The sequence below is a fragment of the Aptenodytes patagonicus genome, chromosome 5, assembly GCF_965638725.1.
Source record: "Aptenodytes patagonicus chromosome 5, bAptPat1.pri.cur, whole genome shotgun sequence".
NCBI classification, from domain to species: domain Eukaryota; kingdom Metazoa; phylum Chordata; class Aves; order Sphenisciformes; family Spheniscidae; genus Aptenodytes; species Aptenodytes patagonicus.
The window spans coordinates 27,439,100-27,463,583 of NC_134953.1; the positions used below are offsets into that span (position 1 = coordinate 27,439,100).

The window sequence follows — 24,484 nt, forward strand, 5'->3', positions numbered from 1 at the left end:
AGAGGCTGTACTTTTGTTCTGATGTAAGTACCTAAAAATACACTTAAAGCACGTTATTTTTCTGAATGAATCCATTCTGTCTTATTGCAAATGTAATTAACCTCATCTAGATATTAGAATAGTTGCCAGTGAGCACCTGATTTATTAACTCTGAGTTCTCCCTATTTAAATCTGATTTTTCTGGCATGCTCTTTCAGACCACATCAGGGATTTCACAGTGTATCCATACAGGCTGCTGTCTTTCTCTGCAGTCAGCGGACTGGAACAGTAGACACAGAGATGCTGTAATTTAAAGATTGTAGTAGGTTGTAAAATTAGACCTCCAGATTTGGGTTGTTCAAACGTGCTCTTGATGTATCTAAGATATCAGTTGATTCTGGGCTGCCCTGTCAAGTCTGTGCCTGTCACAAGTCAGACTTGGGAGATTTTTGTTATTCTTAAGGTTAGCTGTGCTAGAGAGCCTTCTTAGGTTTTTGGATGGGGCGGGGGGGGGGTACAGCGAAGGTGAATGTTATGCAGGAGCTTACGAAGAGGATCTCACTCCAGTAATGAAAATGCCATAATAAAGCATGTATGTATGTGTGCAGTTCTCATTATACTTATATTATTACTGAGCTAAAAGTACCGTCAATAGTTGTGCTCTAAAATGTAGGCAAGCTGTCATTCCATGATGTGATGCTACCAAAACGTAACTTTTGATTTTATATAAGCTGTAGCTGTTAAAACAGGTGAAATATAAAGATTAGGAAACTAATAGGTAGGTATAAAGTGCATTTACAGCAAGGTCTGCAGCATTTTAGACTTAAGATACCTGAATGGCTCTTTAGGTATCAATTGTTGCATTTAATAAAGTTGATATGAGTATAAAGAAAAAAGAGAAGAACAAGTAAGACTTCTCAGTGTCTAACAAAATTAACTTTTGTGTTTCAGAAGGTTTTTGATCTAATTGAAGCTAATAGCTGCTAAGTTTTGGTTTGTAATTTGAAAGAGGTCATTATTTCAGGGATGAGAAAGCAGAATTGCTTTAATGATTTGGTAAAATCTAGCCATGATTCTCCCCTGGGATTATTGGTGGATAACAGTTAATACTCTTCCTTGAGGCATTTACTCATCTTGAGTAATCAAAACAAAAAGAAACATTCCTTTCTCCTGCAAACATGGGGTATGTTGTGAAAATGCAAGAAGAATTAACAGATTTTCTGCAGGCTATACAAATAGCTTCAGGAAAATGTCTTGATCCAAATGGATTTCGCTGGCTGCAGAGAACCTTGGAGGGTTTAATATTTGGGATTTAAACACTAGAAGTCAAAATACCTTTTCTAAAATTGTAAAATATAATAGTTATAGGTGAAAAAAAAAAAAAGAGAGAAATAGCTGTAAATCCTGCATTTTCACTAAACTATGGAAGAGAAGAATAAAACTGGTCTATATATTTTTTTTTTTAAATCACTTTTTATAGGTACAAGTAATGGCTCTGTCCTGGTGTTTCATCTTACAAGTGGACTCTTACATAAAGAGTTAAGCATCCATTCCTGTGAAGTCAAGTAAGATTTTAATTTTAATTCCTGCTATAATCCTTCTGGGAGACAAATACTAAAACATCTAACTAATGTTGTACCAGCAATGTGGGTGTCTTGTTTCATTGTTAATGAAAGAAGAAACTCAAGAAAATTGCCTGTTGAGTAGTCTACGCTAACAGTATCTTTGCTATGTATAAGCAGTAACACACTGACAGAGTGAAAATTACATTGAACTAAATATTTGAATTGTATCTGTAGCTGCTGATCTAGGATACGTATCAGCTACTTCCAGTTGCTTTAGTATATTGTAGTCTTATATATATATAAAGAAGTCTTTTTAGCACAAGAAACTTTATTACAATGTTATTTATATCAGTTGTGACTCACAGATTGTGTCCTTTGAAATAATTCTGTTTTATACACCAAGGTTTATTTCCTCTGATCTCTTGGGGCTGAAATTGCTATTGAGACAGTTCTAGCCCTAACTGAAGTCAAAATTTTTAATTTTATCTTCAAGACCAAATACAGGACTCGGTATTTATCCATCCTGAGTAAGGAACAGAGTAAGTTTTAAAGCTGTTACTGTGTGTTGGTGTGTACACAATGGCGTATCTTTTTTGGATAACTAATGGCAATGATATTCAAGATGGTGCTTGCTGGATACATAGTTCTAGATGGAAAATATTTTATTTATTTTCTAGATGGAAAATAAAGCATGAAAAATAAAACATTTGTTTTTAGCAGTAATAGTAGTGAAAATTTATATCAGAGTTGTGGCATGAAGCCTTCATCAGGCTAAGGTCTTCATTTTACTGTTCATTCTACAAAAAGGTAAGAAAAGTACAGGTGTCTGAGAATAGATAGCTCTAAGAATTCATTATGTAAACCTGCTTTGAATCTACCACTAAAATCATGTAAGTGTATTTACATTTGTGGTGTGAGTACTAGGCACTGTAAGCATAGAATTTCTGTTCTAAACCGTTTGAGGTTTTTGTTTCATACCATTAACTACTTACAAAATTATTTTCATTTTATGTTCTGTTACACAGCACAAGAGAATACTGCTTTTTTTCTCATAAAGGTGATTATAGAATTCAAAATTAAAACCACTACTAACATTTCACAGATTAAAGAAAAAAAAAAAGAAGACGGGGAGACAGAAGGAAATATGCTTTTGAAAAAATATTTCTTTATCTTTTATTTAGGCTTCATGTATTATTGGAAGTATTGTTAGTTTGGGCTTTTCACTTTTCAAAGGCTTTGCAACTTTTTAAAAACTTTAAGAATACATTGTCTTTCTAGGAACTGTCCTTGCACAAATGGTATTTTTAGAACAAAATTAAAATGATTGTGAATTTTGTTTACTCATAAGCTGTTATCTTGGTAAGTCTTTTAAATATTTGTTTTAATTTCCTCAATCCCACTCTTGATGGTCTGAGTGACTTTCTACATAACTTTTACAAGTTCATGGGAATGCTTTAAGCAATATACAATAAGGCACAGGGATTTTTTTTTTTAATTAATATTAATGGAGTGCAACAGTTTTTCTTTCAGTGGGTATTCTTACTTTACCTCTAAAATGCAGATAGATTGGATAATGCCTCTATTTCAGTTTTAGCTGAAAATACACCTTCAGGGAACACCATTATTTAAGTATGTAATTGAGAATACCCTGAAATGGTAACTCAAGGCCAGAAGAGTTTTCAGTGCCTTGTAGTTTAAGAAGAGAATGTAATAAAACTAAGGTCTTTGGAATGGCAACTGTCCTTTACATATCAACTGTGCTAAAATAATGGCCACTGAGTTGTTTAGGTGCTAGCAATTGACTTTTTTTTTTATGTTAAAGTGTTCTTTTTTTAGAAGCTCCATATGTAGTCACATGCCGTTGTTTTTTGAGTTTTTTAATTTATTTTTAAACTCTGCAGTTCTGTATTGTGGTTAGAAGTAGGGTGAATTGTTTCTCTGTCCTCTATTTAAGATAGCTCATACTTGTGAGTAACCTTGAATATTCATTTTGTCCGTGATTATTACTTAGCTATTTCAGTATTTGTTTAGAATTATGTGAGTAAATACTTTTCCTTTGAGTTTAACTTGGTTTTTATTAGGAGACCGAGGCAAGAAGCAGCAGAAATGCTTCAGAGCACACAGAGAGGAAAAGTGAATCAGGCTACTGCTAGAAGCATAAGTGAGGGAAAAAACAGAGGGAGACTATAGCATGTGTGCTGGCTGAAAGAAGCTGTGAGCAGGAGGTCAGTCTTTCTTTCTTCAGGATACAGAGAAATGCAATTAATTTATATTACTAAGAGGAATTAGAACAACCATGAAATAACTAAGTCTGATACCTGTTCTGTCTTCTAAATGGAACAATCTAAGCTACTGTGGTAAGATGGGAGATGATAATACATCTTCAATGCAGAGGAGAATGTAAAGACATGTAAAGAATTACAAGACGTAAATAAAATGCCTGCGATCGAGCTTCTAGTTCAGTGAAAGTCGTGCATTTGCAATGCCTCTCACTGCTACTTTTGCTTATTCTAATAGATAGGTAACTATAACCAGAGCAGTGTTTCTCTTTTTTTTTTTTTTTTTTTTTTTTTGCTGAAGTTCAGCAAGTTCAGGGTTGCAACAGCTTTAATTTTAAAAATTAAACTCACGCTGACTGTAACAAGAATGTGTATGGCCTGCAGGCAAAATTTGGAAATTACTGCTTTACATTCAAGTTTTAGCAGTTGAATTTAATCTGACTCCCCTTTGGGACACTGCTTTGCAAACGTTCATCACGCCCTTAAAAAAACTTTCCTCACGTAGAGAAAGATGAATGAAAAATACCTACCACTTCTGTCATACAGCTGTTGGTGTCTAGATTTATTTCTGTGCATTAGTAAATACGCGTTGCCTGACAAGCATAAGTAGTGTTGCAATGAAATCCTGTGTATTTGGAATTGAATTCTGAAGTCACCATTACAGGATATACAATTCTCTTAGATGTACCATGTTCAGCACTTAATTGTAATTTCTTTTTCTTAGTCTTCCTCATCTTAAAAAGAAAAAGCTTGTTCCGTTGCTGACGTTCACTTTTGGACATGTAGACCATACAAATACTTCTGAAGTACAAGGAAGATTCTTTTTAAATAATAAAATTTGAGGCTAAGAGTATTTTCTGATAATATGATTAAGATAATATGATTTAGGGCAGGAAGGCTCTGCAGAGGGACCTGGACAGGCTGGATCGATGGGCTGAGGACAACTGTATGAGATTCAACAAGGCCAAGTGCCGGGTCCTGCACTTCGGCCTCAACAACCCCATGCAGCGCTACAGGCTTGGGGAAGAGTGGCTGGAAAGCTGCCTGTGGGAAAAGGACCTGGGGGTGCTGGTTGACAGCCGGCTGAACATGAGCCGGCAGTGTGCCCAGGTGGCCAAGAAGGCCAATGGCATCCTGGCCTGTATCAGAACTAGTGTGGCCAGCAGGAGTAGAGGAGTGATCGTGCCCCTGTACTCGGCCCTGGTGAGGCCGCACCTCGAATACTGTGTTCAGTTTTGGGCCCCTCACTACAAGAAGGACGTTGAGGTGCTGGAGCGTGTCCAGAGAAGGGCAACGAGGCTGGTGAGGGGTCTGGAGAACAAGTCTGATGAGGAGCGGCTGAGGGAACTGGGGTTGTTTAGCCTGGAGAAGAGGAGGCTGAGGGGAGACCTTATCGTGCTCTACAACTACCTGAAAGGAGGTTGTAGCGAGGTGGGTGTTGGTCTCTTCTCCCAAGTAACTAGCGATAGGACGAGAGGAAATGGCCTCAAGTTGCGGCAGGGGAGGTTTAGATTGGACATGAGGAAAAATTTCTTCACCGAAAGGGTTCCCAAGCATTGGAACAGGCTGCCCAGGGAAGTGGTGGAGTCCCCATCCCTGGAGGTATTTAAAAGACGTGTAGATGCGGCACTTAGGGCCATGGTTTAGTGGGCCTGGTGGTGTTGGGTTGACGGTTGGACTCGATGATCTTAGAGGTCTTTTCCAACCTTAATGATTCTGTGATTCTATGATTTTAATACAGTTTTCTTTAAGCTATGGTGTTCTTTCCAGTTTTACCTTTGTCCTTTTCTTATAATTCTTATAATTAATTTGAGTAGCAGCTGCCTTGTCGTAAAGTCACAACAATCCATTCCCAACTAAAAAAGTCATTTGTGTTTTTATCCGCTTCAGTACACTCTGTAATTTGTTTGCGTTGGAAACATTAATCAAAACAACTAAATCTTACCCCTGAAGTAACTGAGACAAGTTGCATGTATAGAATCCCTGAATTTCATATTTTAAAAGAGTGGATCCAGTCTGAGAAATAGTTTACAGCTGAATGTAACCCTTATTTCTAGTAGACAAAGATGTCTTTTATTAGGAAACTTTGCAAATGCAGATATTTCAATAAGGAAGGCATTACTTGTTTCATTCATTAAAACTTGAACCACTGTCTTCAGATTTGCAATTTACATGTATGAAATAACAAAAATTATATTGTTTCAGGTGCAAGCAGTTAGCAAAGCTAAGGTTTACTTTTGATTATGAGTGCCTTGGGCTTCTGTAGATTTTTATTGGTATTGACAGGTGGCCAGCCGGCAGCAAAGTAAAAGGACTTGTCTTGTTAAATCTGAGCTGATGAAAGAAGTATAGAAAATGCCTCAGGTCTGTGAACGAGAATGGTGAATAACTACTGGCAATAACAATGCATTACGAGTATTCTGTGCTTTTTCCAAAAAACATAGTAGAATAATAGACAAAAATTAGAAAGGTGTCAGAATTCACATTTCTTCCTTTTCAGAAAGCTCCCTGTATTTACGACCTTTCGGAGACTTGCAATGTCACACATTATTGCAATTGTAGATTTCTATTCAATCATTCCTGTAATGTTTCGATTAATAATTGAATATTACTCATTTTGGTTGAACTTTCATAGGTCCTGGTGGGAAAAGGACTGGGTCCTAAATTTTTAACTTTTCTTAAGGACTTGGGAATAAAGCTTTCCATTATTTTAAAGCTTGAACTAAAAAAATAAAGATAAATATGGCTGTAACTTGTATGTGCAAAATATTATGGGAGTGCTTTTTGCTTTCACCCATCTACATTGCATTTGGGAAACCTCTGCTTAATACAATGTGAGTTGGATTTGCTGACAGTAAATCATAAATACTGTTATTTATCTTTCTCATATTTCACATATATCCTTGCAAAACAGACCATAATCTTACAATTGATATAACAGAAGACTTAGTTGTCCTGGAAATAGTTCTTAAGTAATCTGTGTTTGAAGGGTTTGAGGAAAACCTAAATCCTTTTATCCATATTAAAATGAAGTTGGGCATATATATGTATTAGAACAGTCTCAATTTACTTTTAGGTTAGTTCCTTGATTTATTTCACAGATAAAACACTCAACTATTTATGCTGGCACAAAGTGTGTGTGGGAAATGGGGATGGGAGGACTATCTTGTTTTGCAACAGTACCACCTAGTGCCACTTCCTATCCTTTTGTGGCCTGTGGTATACCTCAAGAATTTGCTTAGAATCCATATGTGCTGACAGTATGTTATATACAGTGTAACTTTACATCCTTGCAAGACTTCAAGGTAATTTGGTTTGTGGCTGCCTTGGCATGATCTAAAATACCAAAAAAAAATCAGGTTTTCAGTTCTCTTGCGATAGCCTTTGAAGTCTCTACAGGGCCTCTCTTATTCTATCGTCTTTGTTTCTCTTCTCTCTGGACTGAAAGAATCACGTCTCCCCACCCTGCTATCCATATTCATATTTTCTCCTTCTGTATGCTGGCAAATTTGAGTTACTTGATAGTTCTTCCTATCTGGTAAATCACTGATTTAATGAGAGCAGTGATTTTAGTCCACTCTAGTCCTGAGTATCTGTGAGGGATTTTCGCAAAATTTACAGTGTTTCTAGTAAAAAAATAAAGTAAAATAATTTTTTTTTGTTTTAACCAAACAAGAACCAGTGTAGTCTGAAAAGAAACCTCTTCTTTAATTTAATGTGGTAACTTTATATTTACATCATAGTTGTAAATGCATAGCTTTTTTTTATGCTTAAATATAGTGTTTCCATAAGATGTAGACAATTACTTCTGTGCTGTTTTCAAATTGAAGAATATGCATTAAAAAAATTATTGTACTTCAGGCTATTTTCTAGCCATTTGAATATTTCGGCTAACATGCTCCATGTACTCTCTTCTGATGACAGGGGAATTGAGTGGATAAGCTTGACTGGGTTTATTTCCTTTGCCACATCAACACCTAACAATCTGGGGCTAGTAAGGAATGAGCTGCAGCTGGTGGACCTACCAACAGGTTAGTATTTCCTGAGAAATCTGTACAAGAGGCTAACAGATTTGCTGGAGAGTGACAGACAGAAGTTCTTACTTCTTTTTATTTTTTTTTCCTTCTGTTGTCACAACGAAATAAAATAATAGAAAAGCAGAACCAGTTAAAATTCCTCTTTGTCCTTGTGAAGCCACGTAATGTGTTGCATCTGGTGCTCTACAGACAGACTTGAAACAACATCTTTGCAAAGATGTCTGTTGCTTGGACTTATTAAAAGAATGAATATGTGTCGGCAGGAGGTTTAGAAGCATTCACACATCATGGGTATTAGTGGTGTATTTTGTTCACAAATTGCATGTATCTCCAAATGTGTTTTGTCACAATCTACACCCATTGTTTCATGTGCACCTGAAATAGTGTTGAACCATTTATTGTGGTTTGTATCAGCAACAGATAATTTTTCAAGGTAGACTAGACAGGTGACCAGAATTTGAGTATGTGTATGAACGTAAAATGGATATTTTAATAATGAAATTGGATACTTTTATAAAGAATTGGAAGGGTTAAAAAATAAAAAACTTTTTAAAAGGTACAGTTGATAGCAAAACTAACAGTCAGATTATGTGTGGTTTTTTTCAGCGACTCCGGCCTTATAATGGATGACAAATATATTTGTGACTGAGTTCGATATTTGCACAATACTAGGAGGTACAATTTGGAAGATTAGACAGCCCAAAATAGGAAGCATTGAATAATTTTAAATTATTTTTGAATGTGAAAACCTGGAGCCATTTAATTTCTAATTGAAGAATCTTAATCTTGTAATGTGTGGCTAATTCTGAATTGCTTAAAGCATTATGCTTAAATTAAGCATTTTAAGCTTTATGCTTATGAATAGCATAAAGTGATTTTTTTTTTTTTTTTACGCTCATGGAAAAGTCTCAATTTTTGTATTTACAGGGTGCTACACAAAGGGGCTATTCTTTTAACATAATGATATTGTAAATTTTTTCCTGATAATGTCTCTTGTTCATTTGTTTAAAATCAAAACAGAAAAGATATGTACTTTGTAAAATTCATTTCATGTAAAACGGGATTTTGATTTTTCACTCAGCTTGTAAATCAATGTTGAAACACCTCTAAATATAAGTGATAAAAGGGTCAGTATTTCTGCAGGCAACGAAGTTACAAGTAAATGTGAATACCTGACACCTTAGCATATGTTTTGCTTAAAGTTACTTTTCCTCTTTTAAAACTTAATAGAAAGGCATAGCTACTTAACTGTTTGATCGTTGGGTCTTCCATCACTAATTAGCCCAACTTTCTATTTTAGTTCTAGGAAAGCTGTGCTGATTTGTATTTACTTCATGAACACTTTGAAACAATTCTCATTTACGTTTCTGAACAACAATAAGGATTGTTTCTAACAACAATAAGTTTTCTTCACTAATGAAGAAAATAGAGCTGGAAAGTTTCCTGTAGTCTGGCCTCTGGTGTGAGAGCTCTAACTACCATTGTTGCTGACTAGATTTATTCACATAATTGGCGTAAGATAAGTAATTTAGCTATGAGCAGCCACAAGCGTGGCTAAAGTTTGAAAACTTGAGTTTTCGTTGAAAGCTAAGGCGAATGAAACTTGCATAGGAGATGCTGTGATACCCTGGTGTTTATAGATCATTATTTATTTTAGTGATATGTGTAACACCTTTAATTCTGCAACACTTTGTACAGGTGGGTGAAAATTTTGTTGGGGATAAGATAATAAGTTCTTAGGGTCTATTCTTTTAGCTGGAAAGAAAGAGAGAATGGTTCTGCTAAGTGTAGAATGAGTTAGTACTTCACCATGGAAATACTTTCAGACTTAGTTTATGGCAGAGTTAATTTCTCTTACAAAACTTGAAATCTACTTAGGAATTTCCTCCTTGGGGAATTGAGAGTATATCTCACTGGCTTTGAGTGGAAAGTAATAACTCTTTGAACTCTCTCTCTGTATTTATGTAATGCTGATGATGCATCAATTTCAGTAGTTGCGCTCTGGAAGCGAGTCAGGTATTAGACAGTAGAGTTTACATTATATTTAGTCCTTTGAAATGCAGTAAAACTTTGACAAGAAGAGTAAGAGACGGCAGGTTACTTGGAGATGTTCTAGTTAGTTTGTAAACTATTTCTGTTTACAAACAGAATAGTTTATAAACTATTTCTATATTAATATTTAACTTAGTGACTACTTCTGTTTTCCCCTGTGTTGTTATTGTGTTCCAGGCAGGAGCATCGCATTTCGTGGGGAGCGAGGCAATGATGAACCAGCTATTGAAATGATAAAGGTGTCTCATTTGAAGTAAGTAGCCTTGTGAAGTTTATAAATTTTACTGTACTGCATGAAGATCCTCATGACTTAACAGAAATAATAGAAATTCCAGGAAAAAACAATCCAGAGAGTGTAGAACAATGTGCAACAGCATCAAGAGAAAAATACTTTAGAATATTAGTTCAGAGTGCAACAGCTGTGAATGTTTCTGTGGTTGACTTTGTCACTTCAGGATCCAATCACATTGCAAGATCAGTCGTTAATAGTTCTTTTAAGAATTGTGTTCACTGAATGGACATTTTGATAATATTAGGGAGAATAAAAGCGCTGAACAATTTTTGTCAACTTTGATTGTTATAATTCCCTTTTCTATAACTTAAGCCTTAAAACTAGAAGATTGCATTAAAGGTGGGGTGATTTTTCATGTGTTTATTAATTTTTCTAAGTATGTATTTCACACCTCTATAATAATTGTCTACTGGAAAACCAGATGTGAGGTATAGTTGTTTGAGAAGTCAGCTGATAAACGATCACATTGTTTACCATCAAATCCTGCTTATTTTGAAATCAGACTTGTGACAGGAGGCCCTGGTCTTTATAGTATCAAAAATAATAACAGTAGTACTCTGAGATTACTTTACTTTTCCTGTGTAAATGAAATTAAAGTAGTGTTGAATTTAATAAGGCATTATCTCTAAATTTTAAGGTGTTTTTCTTTACAGTGGAGGAAAAAAATTAATGTTCTCTAGCTTGCATAGGAATATTTTCAGAAGTATGTATGTGTTCCAGATAATTAGGAAGAGTTCAACTATATAATGGTTTTATGAATACATTAAAAATTAAGAACAGCCGTGGGCTTAGATGAAGAGACTAGAATGTTAAGTGAGAACAAGAAAGGGTAGTTAATTTGAATAGAGATTAATGCAGTTGAGAAGAGTACATACAGCCGCAGAGCCTTTCTGTATTTTCAAGTTACATGTGAAAAGTGGTAGATTGAAGGTGTTTTACTCATCTGGCTCCACAGATGAAAGGTCTGAAGACATGACTGACAAGTGGTTTAGTGTAAGAGGATTTTATGTTCATTTATCACTGGATTAGGGAAGTGGCATGCATCTGAAGTAGAGAAAAAGATCTGTCCAAACTACAGTCTTGGTATGTCTTTCTGGTATCTTGTGCAGTCATCAACTCGGGCTGAATATGTCTAAATTAGAGGTGCTGCTGCTTTCTCTGAATTACTTCCCTTGTCTCCTTTACAGTAATTGAGCAGTACCACCTGACAGAAATTTCTAATTCTTCGAGCTTTGAAGGAGGACTGTTTCAGACACTCTTTTGCACCTCAGTAACTCAAGGAAGTTACAAGCTTTAGAGTGGGATTTGAGCCAAATTAATTTACTCTGCTTCCTCGTAGTTTTTGAGAGTTTCCAGAGTGCTGATATGAACAACACGTGAAGTAAAATGCTCAAATTAAAATGGAATGATTACTTAAGATGTAGTAAATTCTTATTTGTTTTAGGCAGTATCTAGCTGTAGTATTTAAAGACAAACCACTGGAGATTTGGGATGTCAGAACATGCACTCTACTCAGAGAAATGTCTAAAAACTTCCCTACAGCAACCGCTTTGGTAAGGAATAAAATCTGTTACTTACTGTTTATTAAATGTAATATGTTGAGCTAGTATAAAAATCTATGAACAATTCTGCAGCAAAATGTTACTGTATCTGTAGTGTACAGATAAGTGCTTTCACTCCTCCATTTTCATCTGTCATCAAATAGAGGCAAGAAAAAAGCAGGTACTGGTGGAAAAATCGGTCTGGTCCTTGGGTGATGGGGGAAGGTATCACAGAAAGCAATCTTCATTGAAATAATTATAATCAACAGAAAAATCCCCAGTAAATTCAGGGAGTAAACATTTGTCTTTTCCATTTTTCCTGGACAATTTTTCACAGGAGTGGTCACCTTCTCATAACTTAAAAAGCCTGAGGAAGAAGCAGTTAGCAGCCCGTGAGGCCATGGCCCGACAGACGGTTGCATCGGATACTGAAGTTAGTAGCGTAGAATCTTCTGTTATCAGGTATTTCTGACTCTGATTTAATGCTATTCTGCATCAGTTGTCTTTCCACCGTGTGCCATTGTTCTACAGAACAGAATATTTAGGAACTGATTCTCGAGTACATACCAGGCAAACACCTTTATGGGTCTCCCTTTAGCTTTTAGATCTCAAAGTTTACTGCTGAATGAGAGAAACAGTGTACCTGTTTCTCTCGGATGTGACTGTAGCAGTCCATTAGTTACCTGGTTCTCGAAGTAAAACTCTTATTTGCCCCTTGAACATTGCCACAAGTGTATAAATGAGTTAACTATTGCTTCTGGTAAATTGTTTGGAAGGAAACATGCATTTTTGTGCTGCTTCTGTGCATTAGTTAGGGACAAATTGCCTTGCAGTTCTAATTTCAAGAAAGAAATACTTGTATCTCATTGTGTTCTCTTTAAAGCTTGTTACAGGAAGCCGAAAGTAAATCAGAGCTGAGCCAGAACATTTCTGCCAGAGAGCACTTTGTGTTTACAGGTGCCGATGGGCAGGTTTATCATCTCACGGTAGAAGGAAACGCAGTAAAAGACAGTGCAAGAATTCCTCCTGATGTGAGTTCCAATTTTCTATATCATTGGTGCTTTAATTTTTTTCTTAGCTATGATTGCCAGAAAAAAAATCAGGATATGCATTGTAGTGGCAAGTGGTCATTAATGCAGTAGTTTGAAACATGACATAAAAGTTCCATCTTCAAAACCAGTAGCAATTCTCTTTTCACATTCTTATACTTTTTCTACTGAAAACAGTGTTGGAATAAATGTGGGGTTTTTTTTTTTTTTTACAAGTTAGAATCTTCATAGGCCCTGACTTGCTTTCTGAATAAATTACATGACATTTTTAAGAATTTTAGTAAAGCATATACAAAAAGCTTGAATAACAAAGAGGGTGTTATTGAAACATGTTTATGCACTGTTAATGGATTTTATCTTGCACTATAAGGAGGACTTAAGTGGGCCAGAGCACTCTTTTGTGAGTTTTAAGTTGTTTTTTTTTCCCCAGTTACTCTGAAGAACAGTCTTTCTTTTTTCAGTTATTCTTGAAGGGTTTGATAAATTGAACTTACAAATAGGAATTCTTTTATTTTTGTTTCCTACTTTAGTATATGCTAGTATTGTGTTTAATGAGGTCTGTCGTGTTGGTGTTTCCTTGCAACAAGAGGTTCAAAGGAAAACCTTGTTTTTCTTGCAAGTGATTTCCATTGCTTTAAACCCGAAATTTCTTACAAGGAAACGTCTTTTGAAGCATATTGAAGCAAATATGACTGACTTGATAAACGCTTATATTCAATAGAATTGTTTCTGTTTTAACTGAGTAGAATTTGGTCTATCGTCATATAATATTTGAAAAAAATGCAATACTAATATTGAAATGTTTGTTCCTATGTTTGGCTCTATTAATCACAAGATTTTATTCTGCTTCTTAAATGTTTCCAGGGAAGTATGGGTAGCATTACATGTATTGCCTGGAAAGGGGATATCCTTGTTCTTGGAGACGTTGATGGAAACTTAAACTTCTGGGATTTGAAAGCTAGGGTATCCAGGTATGAATGCAAATTAAGTCTGATAAACATGAGATAATGAGTGTTAGAATGTTTTTTTCCCCCTTCATTTTTGTTTTTCACTGTAGCAGGTCATCTGTGGTGTTTGAAGGGAAAATGCAAGCATTTTGAAATAAAATTTCAGAAAATGCCTACTGTGTTACAGTTTTCTACATTTCATCTTTTGTATTTTCAGATGGAGTAACATTTTATCAAAGTTTTTAAAACGGCTAGATATCTTTCTTATGTTAAATCTGCAATGGCTTCTGATAAAACGTTAAGTATTGTATTTCTTTCAAGCATTTAATCTTTTTAATTTTCATTATAATTTGGATAGCCATTTGTGTGTGTGTTTGCGTATAAATATTTCTTCTTCTCAATCTGTACAATATGATCTGCACCATTCATGGAAAGGAGTTAACTACCCACAATATTAGGTATAGAATGATTGATACTAATCTTGTGTTTTTCTTAGGGGGATTCCTACACACCGAAGCTGGGTGAAAAAGATACGTTTTGCCCCAGGGAAAGGAAATCAAAAACTTCTTGCAATGTACAACGATGGAGCAGAAATTTGGGATTCAAAAGAGGCAAGCATCTGTTGTTTGATATGTGCGGCTTTGCAAAATACACATATTACTTCTGAAAATCAGGATGAGTCAGGCATTAAGTTTTACTTAATAATGATTTCTTGCTGATAGTTGTACAATACAGTTGTATGGCTTTTCTCGGAAGACTTAGTTCCTATAAAGCTTTTTTAAGCTGTCATCAATGAAAAATACCTTTCACTCATAAAGCTGACAATGTCTCTGAGATACTCTTTGTCATTCTCTTGTAATGTTTTTGAGGCAGACATTGAAAATTTAAGGGGGAGTCCTCAATCTTAGAATTTAATCTGTGGACAAGAGAGTATTTTTACTACGGGTTTCTTAACTTCTGTGCATATTCAAGAGTATGTATTCTTCAGTGCCTGGATTTAATTTGTTAGGAAATACCAGAAAGCTAGATGCTTTTTAATTAACATTGTCTAGCTTCTCATCTTACTCAAAAATTCTGTAATAATGTTCAGAAATCTTCTGGGGTTTGCTTCATAGTTCTTTCAGTGGATTATAGTACCATGGGGAAGGAAAGATAATTGTACTGTTTTAACTTAGCCCCCTGGAGTAAGTTCAAGTTATGAGGGTATGAAACGGGAATTTTAATTTTTTTCTGTTCACTTTGTAGTGAGCACCAGGTCCGAAATCAGGCACTTAATTTGAGGAATATGAAACTCTCTGTTGATGATAGGAGTTGGACAGCAGATATGAGCAACAACTGTGAATTATGTAGACAGAGTAGAATATTATCCCATGAGTCTCTCCTTTGAAGAACATTTGAATAGTTTTGATGCCATGGGATACTCCTCCTATAGCTGTTCCCTTTCTTTTTCTGGGACAAGGGAAAGAGTTTCCTACATGAAAGCATTTAAAATTAATTCACATTTTTGACCGAAAATCGTTCAGAGTATCTGTAGAAATATTTTATAGTCTCAGTCCTATTATCTATATAATCCTCTCCTTAGAACTTCACCTTTGCCTACAACCAGTTATCCGATATTTCCACATTTTTCTCTAATTCTCTCAGTGCTAAGAGTAATCATGCTCTAGAGCTGTTGTACCTTATATCTCTCTAACTCCATGCTTTGCTCTAGAACAAGTGAAAGGAAACAGCAGAATGTTGATTGCAGCGGAGGCTTTGTTAATATATCCTTATATTAACAATAGTAATGTTCTGTGATGCTGCAGAAGGGTTACAAAATGTCTAACTACTGACCTGTGGTTAAAAGTGCAGTTTAGAAGGTTTTGTTTATCTGTGTTTTGTTTGTGGACAATAAATCATCCTATTCCTATAATGTTATGTTAATAGTATGTCTAAATGTATTTCTAGACAAGTTCAGTATTTATCAAGAAAGTATATGTTTATGAAGAGCATGAATGAATTAATGAGAACCTCACTTCTGCCTTGATCCATGTATGCTAGATCAGGGACTGGAATTAAAGAAAGAATGTAAATTTCCCCCAGTTTACCGTGGAAATTTTATGTCAGTAAAGATGACAAAAAGTCAGCTGTACAGCTGTGCTCAAAAGGATGTTTTTTTAGTTCTCAATTGGAAAAAGTATTGTTTCAGGGTAAACATGTGCCCTACTCCAAGGCTTCTAAATTCCCTACTCTCCAGAAGAGACCATCGTTAAAATGATTTATGACTAACTTCACCTTTTATTGCAAATTTTGTGGTATGCCTCTTGGGCGCGTGACAGAGTCTTACACTGTGTGATGGAGAGCCTACTAAAAATGAAAAATAACTCAACTTTTCAAGGTACAATTGGTGAGCAGTTTAAGAAGTGGAAGAAACGTCAATTTCCGAATCCTGGATGTGGACTGGTGCACGTCAGACAAAGTGGTCTTGGCATCAGATGATGGGTGCATTAGAGTTGTAGACTTGTCCATGAAACCGTCGTGTTTTCGAATGGATGAACAGGACTTAATAGGTATGTTGATTACTTTTTTGCTGTTGGCTGCTAGATATTCCACTTTGAAAGTGGACCATAAAAATGTTCAGCACTTCTGTTAGAGAATTGTCATATGTAGAGGATTAGGTGTCCCTACAGTGGTTTTCATAGATGCAGATAAATTTTTTAGGCTTAGCGTATATGGATGGTTTTTTTGTACAAGTTTAATCTCCTAAATAAACTATACTTTTTAATATCTTAATTGGAATATAAATTAACAAAATATGAGCTTTTTGTACAGATGTCTAGCAAGTTGACCTAAAAAGCATCGGTACATCAATTGGGTATCAGTACCTACATCACTGCTATTCATTACATAATTTTGAAACATTTGTTAATGTGTGAAAATGTCTTTTCTGATATTTCCAGATATCAAAGGCAGTTTGTAGACTGATTCATTGCTTTTCAAAGCAGATTTTCCCCCTGAACTCTAAAATAGCAATATTAGTGTTGTTTGACTTTTTTACCATGTGTTTAAGAAGGGAATTTAAATATTTAACTATTTAAATAGTTAACTAAGCTACATTTTTCTATTTTTTATTACTGATGTTCCAAATAACTGCTTTTGTTTTGTTCTTTTTGGTCAATCCTGCCTTTACTCATACAATTTCCTTAAAACACGTGGATTCTGACTAAGACACATAATATACAAAATTGTGATGTGGGGAGCAGTGGTGTGGGATGTTTGAGGAAACATAATTTGTCACAGCTATTTTTACTATCAAATGAATGTTCTGTAATATTAAGCTATAAAAATTAGTGTTCTAAAACCAAGCACGCTGAAATCGGGATATGCCAGGGTTAAGGTTGCCTGTGATTTAGCTGTCCTTCTGCCTCTACACTGTGATAATATTTTAATTTTAATTACAAAATCACATTTACAAGATTCCTACATCATTCAGTGCATATGAAGTACAAGGCATTGCTGAATATTTAATAATGTAGCTGGTTGGTACTTGTTTTACTCCTTAGTCATTGGGTAGCATTTACTGCATATCATCCAAACCTTATACTGAATACAGACTTACTGACTTTTAAAATTTGTATGACAATAGATAGTACTATAAGTTTCATCTTATTTCTTTGCTAATATAGACATGTATTAAACGTCACAACATCCTTTTGGGATGATGGGTATTAATCCTTGTATTATACTGTAGAAACTACGATTGCAAAGTAAAACTAAAACATACGTTATGGTACATTTTGGTATAGCTGTACTTATTTTCCACCGTGTCCTTGTAGCAGCAATAATCATCATATACAGCTCTACTTAATACCAGTATAATGTATTCCAGGAATTTCAGGCTAAATTCAATATGGAATGTCCCGAAATTCTCATTTGAGCATGGTTGATAACCCTGTACCTTCTATGAAATGTTTTTGCTTGAGTGTAAAGATAAGCTTTTATGTCTAGTAACCCATGCTGTGTATATGAAAAGCCTGTGATTTATGATTTTCTTCTGGTGCTTGCTAACAAGGTGGTACATATTATGGTTACTGAACACAGTGTTATTGCACATTAGCCACTCAACAATGAATCTTTTCTTTTTGTTTCAGAACCTGCATGGTGTCCCTATCTGCTTGTTCCAAGGGCTTCATTAGCTTTAAAAGCATTCTTGTTGCATCAGCCATGGAATGAGAAATATTCTCTAGATATTATAAACATGTAAGGAGAAATATATTTCTGTATATAAAAAATATTATTATTTTTTAAAGTCTACATCTTTTATTAGTCTTTCTGTGCAAATAACTGTTAGATGTGTAAGTATCCTCACTCTTTGGGACAGTCAAAAAGATAATAGTTTCACTATTTATTACTCTTAGTAATAAATAGAAAAGGCTTTAAGGTCAAGTATTTTGTTTCTTTTGACTTTCAGTAGCCCTTGGCTATTGAAAACTGCTGTCTACTTTAAGATACTGGCAATATTTCAATGTCATTGACGGGTTGTATTACTTTAGAGGGACAACTGTGTGTTCTTTGTTCAAGAAGTTAATGTAAGAATAGTCAGAGTTGGTTTCTAAAGTGTGATTGAAAGTGATATTCTAACTGATAGTCTAACAGGCATATCTTTACTTTTAGTGAGCTATACTTCACATCGTAGTAGGAGCACCTTTCTGTATCCTTTACTGTGTTTGTGTACTGTCGGTAGTCACATAATAATGCGCTAGGCATTGTCATTTTCACTAATTTCGAGGTTAATGAATAAAAGAAAAGTGGGAGAAGAAAGATTGGTGGCACTGACTCTGAGACTGAGAGAAAACAAAACAATTTTTCATTACTATTTTGGAGCTAGTAACTAGACAAAGAATCTTGCATGAATGGCTTACCATAAGAATATGAAAGATTGTTTCCATATATGTTCTTGTGTTTTTCTACTACCAGTAATACTCTTCCATTTCAGATAATTCTGTCATTTTGGTAATATAGGAAACCTTTTTTTTTTTTTTTTTTTTTTTAATCCAGTGATTATCCAGAGAATGAAAATATTAAAAACCTTCTTCAAGAGCAGTTGAATTCATTGTCCAAGTAAGAATTTTTCTATTAATATTTGAGTAAGCTAGTGAATTCAGAGAAGGCAAAAGAAAAAAAAGGACATTAGTGGCAATTCACAACTTAATGAAGAAAGAATGCTTTTTGCCCTCTAAAGATAAGCTTGAGTAATGACAGCTTTTATTTTAAACACAGTTAATTTTTTTATGTAACTCCTAAAGGTGGTGCTTTATTCATTTTATTGAAGATTTTAAATTATTTCTATTTTTTCTAATTAAAAATAAACCATAATGCAATCTCAAAAATATTTTTTTTAAATAAGCAAACTATCTCAAAGTAGCTTGTTAAATACTGACTCAACAGTCATAATGTACTGTTCTGAATATATAAAGTGTGATGGAAGTCAGTATTGAATTTTTAACACTGACTTAGCATAGTAGTGGCTGATAACAAGAGTTTTAAAGATACTGATTAGGAGTTAGTATATAATTTGTGACTGACCAGTGAGCATTCCTAAGTTTTTAGGCAGTACTTCTCGGTGATGTATGGTTCTTTGATGTTGGTCCAGACTGTATTGGACACTGCTACTTAAATACTCCGATGTTTGTTAAGGTATTTAAGCTCTGAGGAAGAAAAGACAATTCTAAAAATCTTTTATTGAAGATATACTTCCCGAGTAATGTTCATGCACGTTGCTCTGCTTACACAGAAAACTGATTCTGACATTCCATTTAAACTATGAAAATAATATTTGAAGCTAGTAAACAGAAGTTTTTCCCTTTTCCTTTTGTCCTTTCACTTAGTAAGATAGAAAAGATAACACCGTATCTTTATCAGTCTGAAACATATGTAGAAAACCTAAATTCATGCATGTGGATCTCTTATGCTATGGCACTACATAAGTGTAAAATTATTTGTGATTAAATTTATCTTGTAATTTGTAGAATCACTGCAGAATAATTTATAGCTTCGTATACACCCTTGTGGTTGTTCCCTTTATTACAAGAATAAGGGGTTCCTTACAGACTTGCTATTTGTACTTAAACTGGTAGAGTGACTTGCTCCTTGAGATCAGCTATATTTCAAATTATGTATACTTCCTGTTGTAATTGTTGTGATGGATGCATTTTTCAGTTCAGAAAAGAAATTGTGTATTTTTTGTTTCGATTTTTTTCAATTTGTAGGTGATATATCCTATTTGTGTTCAAAACCAAAAAAACTTGCACAGCATTTTACAGGTTATTTATGGCTTTCTCTTTTTGCAGTGACATAAAGAAACTCTTGCTTGATCCGGATTTTACTCTCTTGCAAAGATGTCTCCTAGTTGCCAGGTAGTAGAGATTCAGATAACTATATCAAATGTTTCCTAATAAAGTCTTGATCATATTAATGCATATGAATGTGCTGAAGTTTAAGTACTGAACTAGTTCTCCTTTAACTCAGTGCGATTCCTAAAGTACTTTGTTACCCACGTCTTAGAGTGTTTTCAGGACTGAGAATGGAAACGTTACCTTACTGAAACACTTTGTTTTATTTGCTTGCTGGATGTAGAGAACTTCCTTCTGTCTTGGTGGTACTCTCATAAATGCAGTTCTGCTGGCTACATTGCATTTAGTTGTACAATGCCCAAAAATGTAATTCAGAACTTCACAATACACAATAGATTATATGCAAACAGGGGAAGGCCTGTTTTTCATTTCAAATGTATTTGTTCTGTGCTAATTTTAGTCTGTCTATATTCAGAGATGTTTTTCAAACTTAGTAACTTTCTTGTATTTGAAAGAGGATATTGGTGATTAAGTGTAAAATAATAATAAAATATCAATTTCCACATATTTGTATGCTGAACCTTCACTGAGTTTAATTGCTATTGTAACAGCAATTCTGGCCAACTTCTTACTTATCTAGCTTGCTGAATGTCATTCCTTAATCTTTTCTTGTAGTTTGTCCCATTGATAATGCAAAGTACTTGTGGTGCCCACAATAATGCATGGTCTTTGTAAAAAGATATTTTAAATGTGTAATATTTTTATGTGACATTTGAAAAAATACAAACATATTTCACATCTTGATTTGTATCTTGTCAGACTGTATGGGGATGAATCTGAACTGCATTTCTGGACTATTGCTGCCCACTATTTGCACAGCTTATCCCAGGAAAAGCCTGCAAAACCAACAGACACAGCTATCCTTCAAGAACAGTTGGTTAATCCATTGGATATATGCTGTGACATACTGTGTGAAAATTATTACTTCCAGGTATTTCAAGGAGTTGAAAAATACATTTTATAAGAATGTGATCAGAACATTAAAAGCTCAGCGTTGTAACCTTCTTATTATCTTAGAGCTTTTCACTATACATATTTCACTTTTACTAGTAAGATACAACTCTGGATTAAATGACTCCCTATTATTTAGAAATAGGGAGATTTTTGGAACTCCCAAAATACTTCCATATTTTTTTAAATGCTTATTTTTATATGTCTTATGGTAGTTCTTATCTTTATAATATTTTTCCTTCTTCATGCAGAAATTCCAACTTGAAAGGGTAAATCTCCAGGAGGTGAAGAGATCGACGTATGATCATACCAGGAAATGTGCTGATCAGCTTCTTCTCTTGGGCCAGGTTTGTGGGTAATATTTTAATTTTTTGTTCTTCTTTCTTGTCCATTTTATGTACTTAGACAAACCTTTAATTGAATAGGATAACTGATACGTGTTGTTTCATACTTCTATTCACCAGTGGATAGTTTTTGCTGTCCTAATATGTTATTACACTGCAGACTCAGTGTAATGATATGGTATATGGTAATGTTTGGTATTATCTTCTTCAGAATGTATAATTTTTCTGGGAACTCTATAAAAGTCTTTCTTTCCATATGGTGACTCGAAAAGAAAAATTACATTTTGAGTTTCCCAGAAATAACTTAAAAACAGCATCTTTGGGATAACTCAGTCTGCACTTAGTACTCTTGTTTTAGGTGACAAAGGACATGTCTAAGCTTTTGGCAGATCTGTACTGAGCAGTGAAACACTGTACAGAGCTGCTTACTGACACCCTGATAAGAATATTGTTGCATTTGTACAGTATATATCATGAACTGTTCCCTACTAATGCAGTTGTGCTCCATCCATTTCTAAAAATAGCTTTGGTGTTACTAGCTCGAACTTAAATGATTTCTGTGCCACTGTGCATTTGAGCATGTCAACAAATGTTACCAGTAAAAGATGCCAGAAATATTTAGGCCATAGAAGGTCTGTTTAAAATGCCAGTTTATAGAAGTTTAAAAATACCAGTTTATTGAATCACTGTATTTTAATATGTATTTAATGTGTCTTTTCATTATTTCTGTAATTATCTAAGCCATCAGCTTGACTGACCTCATCAAATTGACATCTCTAAAAAGTTAGGCATCTCATTTTAATAACAGGCAGAGATGACATGCCTGCAGTAATTCATTCTATTCAGACAGGTGTCTGTGGCCAGTGTAATGAGCCTCACTGTTTTAGGTGCTCAGCTGTAGCTAACATTTTAAATGGATGAATTCTACCTTTGGTTTAAAATATCAGGTATTTAATCAGTCCTTGAGATCCTGGCCAGTTTCTGTATCTTTACAATTTTATTTCTTCTCTGCTTATTTTAAATGTTTCTCTTCCTTTTAAAACTCTGCAAAAGATTATGTAAACAAGGAAATAAATGTTCTGAATTAAACTTTTCTTTGGCTTCTAGAAGTTTTAGGCTGTGATTAAACGTTATATTCATGATGGATGTTTAAATGCTTTCCTTACTAAGGATGCTTTACTGAAATAGAATCTTAATTATTACTATGCTGGTAGCTATTTTTGTAGTTTGTTTTAGAATAACTTTCATTGTTATTTGTTCCATGTCTTAAAAAGGGTAAAAATATGAAGACTTTTGTTTAAAAGTGAGTAAGTTGTGGTCAGATTTGTGTATTTATTCTCTTGCCAGACTGACAGAGCAGTACAACTATTGTTAGAAACAAGTTCAGAGAATGCACATTATTACTGCGATTCGCTCAAAGCTTGCTTGGTCACAACTGTCACCTCATCAGGTCCATCTCAAAGTACCATTAAACTGGTAGCAACCAACATGATAGCCAATGGAAAGCTTGCGGGTAAAATGTGACTTTTATTTTACATTTGCTTATAAACTAGTAATTCTGATCTTATTAAAGCTGCTGATGGAGATGGGAGAGCAGAAAATTGTAATAGATCCTATCTGTTGCATATGTTATAGTATGCGCTATCTACAGCAGTTAACACAAAAATGATAAGTAACATAGTTATAAAGCTCAACTTGTTTTGATTCATTTTCATTGGAAAATGTATTTCTGGGGTAATTCTCTTAGCAATTGTTTGCACTAAAAGAGGCTGAGCACATAAAGCTACATATTTTCTACTTCCCTAATTAAAGAATTTAATTAAAAAATTGTTTCTTATTACTGAAGTTGAAATACGGACTTGGTTTCCTTTCCAGTTCACAACTTGTTTCAAAAAGTGTGTTTTCTTACATGTACAGGTTAATTTTGCTTAATGCAAGAGACGTTCACAATATGATGATTGACTGAAATATTCAAAGACGTGCAGAGAAAGTATAAATGTCTGTACTTGCCTGGAAAAAATACGTTCCACTCTGTGGACAATTAACACTTCACTGTTAATAATTACACTGTGGACAACATTAAATTAAAATAAAGGATTATTTATGAAATCTGTTTATTTGACTTACAAAGATCATTATCTCTTTATGATGAGAAGTCCAGTGAACTCCTTGTCATTTGTATTTAGGACAAAGATAAATGAGAGCTTTGTGAGGTCCTTCTAAGCTCTGTAGCCCAGGAAAGAGATACGGTCACTAACACCCAGGTTATATGGAGAGCCAGGTGGTAGAAATTAGGGGTTTTCCACATCTTCGTATGCTAAGAAGGATATAAGAGAGATCCTTTTTGTGGTGATGAATGATCTGCTCATACTCATATAGCAACTCTTTTTTCCCTTAACTTATTATATAGTGTGCTTTTTATTTTCCAGAGGGTGTACAATTACTGTGTCTGATCGATAAGGCGGCTGATGCCTGTCGCTACTTGCAAACTTATGGAGAATGGAATCGTGCAGCATGGCTTGCAAAGGTAGGCAATTTCTCAATTTTCAGTTTGCTAACATAAATGACCTACTTAGCATATGTAGGTATGAAGGCTGATGAGGGTGCTAAAGTTCTCCAAAGTCAAAAACCTGAAACATCAGTTTGAAATACCATCATCAGTTCTTTCCATGTGTTAAGCTATAACAAGCCAGTCCATTCAGTGTCGACAGGTTCTTCTTCAGCCTTTTGACTACAAAGGTCTGCCCTGCTCATCCAAATGACAGGATTGGGGCCTAAAAATGGTTAGAATACTCAAATTTCTAATTTTTGAGCAGTGATTTGTGAAGCTGCATATAGCTGCAGCAGTACAGAGTTCATAATAAACTACAAAAAACCACTCCTGGAAGAGGATAAGTAATTAGGCAATTAAGTGACTTTGTGCTGAGCTCCACGTAGCTTGTAAAGCTTGTGCTCATTGTAAAGTTAGCACCAACCACATAAATTTGCACCAACTTCTGTTTTGGTACGCAGACATTATTACAGTAAAAGTACCTAGACACAGCATTAGTTCTCCA

General features: G+C 34.7%; 1 protein-coding gene across 4 annotated transcripts in view; it reads left to right on the top strand.

Annotated features, from left to right (window-relative positions):
* The window catches only part of WDR11 (WD repeat domain 11), a 48,624-nt gene that overhangs the window by 19,364 nt on the left and 4,776 nt on the right, over positions 1-24,484 (top strand). For all 4 annotated transcript variants that reach the window (XM_076339131.1, XM_076339132.1, XM_076339133.1 and 1 more), the window contains exons 11-26: positions 1,460-1,544; positions 7,748-7,854; positions 10,090-10,165; positions 11,649-11,757; positions 12,083-12,207; positions 12,629-12,776; positions 13,659-13,765; positions 14,238-14,352; positions 16,119-16,290; positions 17,872-17,980; positions 18,779-18,841; positions 20,071-20,136; positions 20,893-21,064; positions 21,336-21,431; positions 22,776-22,941; positions 23,858-23,955. In XM_076339131.1, coding sequence (XP_076195246.1) covers positions 1,460-1,544; positions 7,748-7,854; positions 10,090-10,165; positions 11,649-11,757; positions 12,083-12,207; positions 12,629-12,776; positions 13,659-13,765; positions 14,238-14,352; positions 16,119-16,290; positions 17,872-17,980; positions 18,779-18,841; positions 20,071-20,136; positions 20,893-21,064; positions 21,336-21,431; positions 22,776-22,941; positions 23,858-23,955 — 1,814 coding nt within the window. The remainder of the gene's footprint in view (positions 1-1,459; positions 1,545-7,747; positions 7,855-10,089; positions 10,166-11,648; positions 11,758-12,082; positions 12,208-12,628; positions 12,777-13,658; positions 13,766-14,237; positions 14,353-16,118; positions 16,291-17,871; positions 17,981-18,778; positions 18,842-20,070; positions 20,137-20,892; positions 21,065-21,335; positions 21,432-22,775; positions 22,942-23,857; positions 23,956-24,484) is intronic.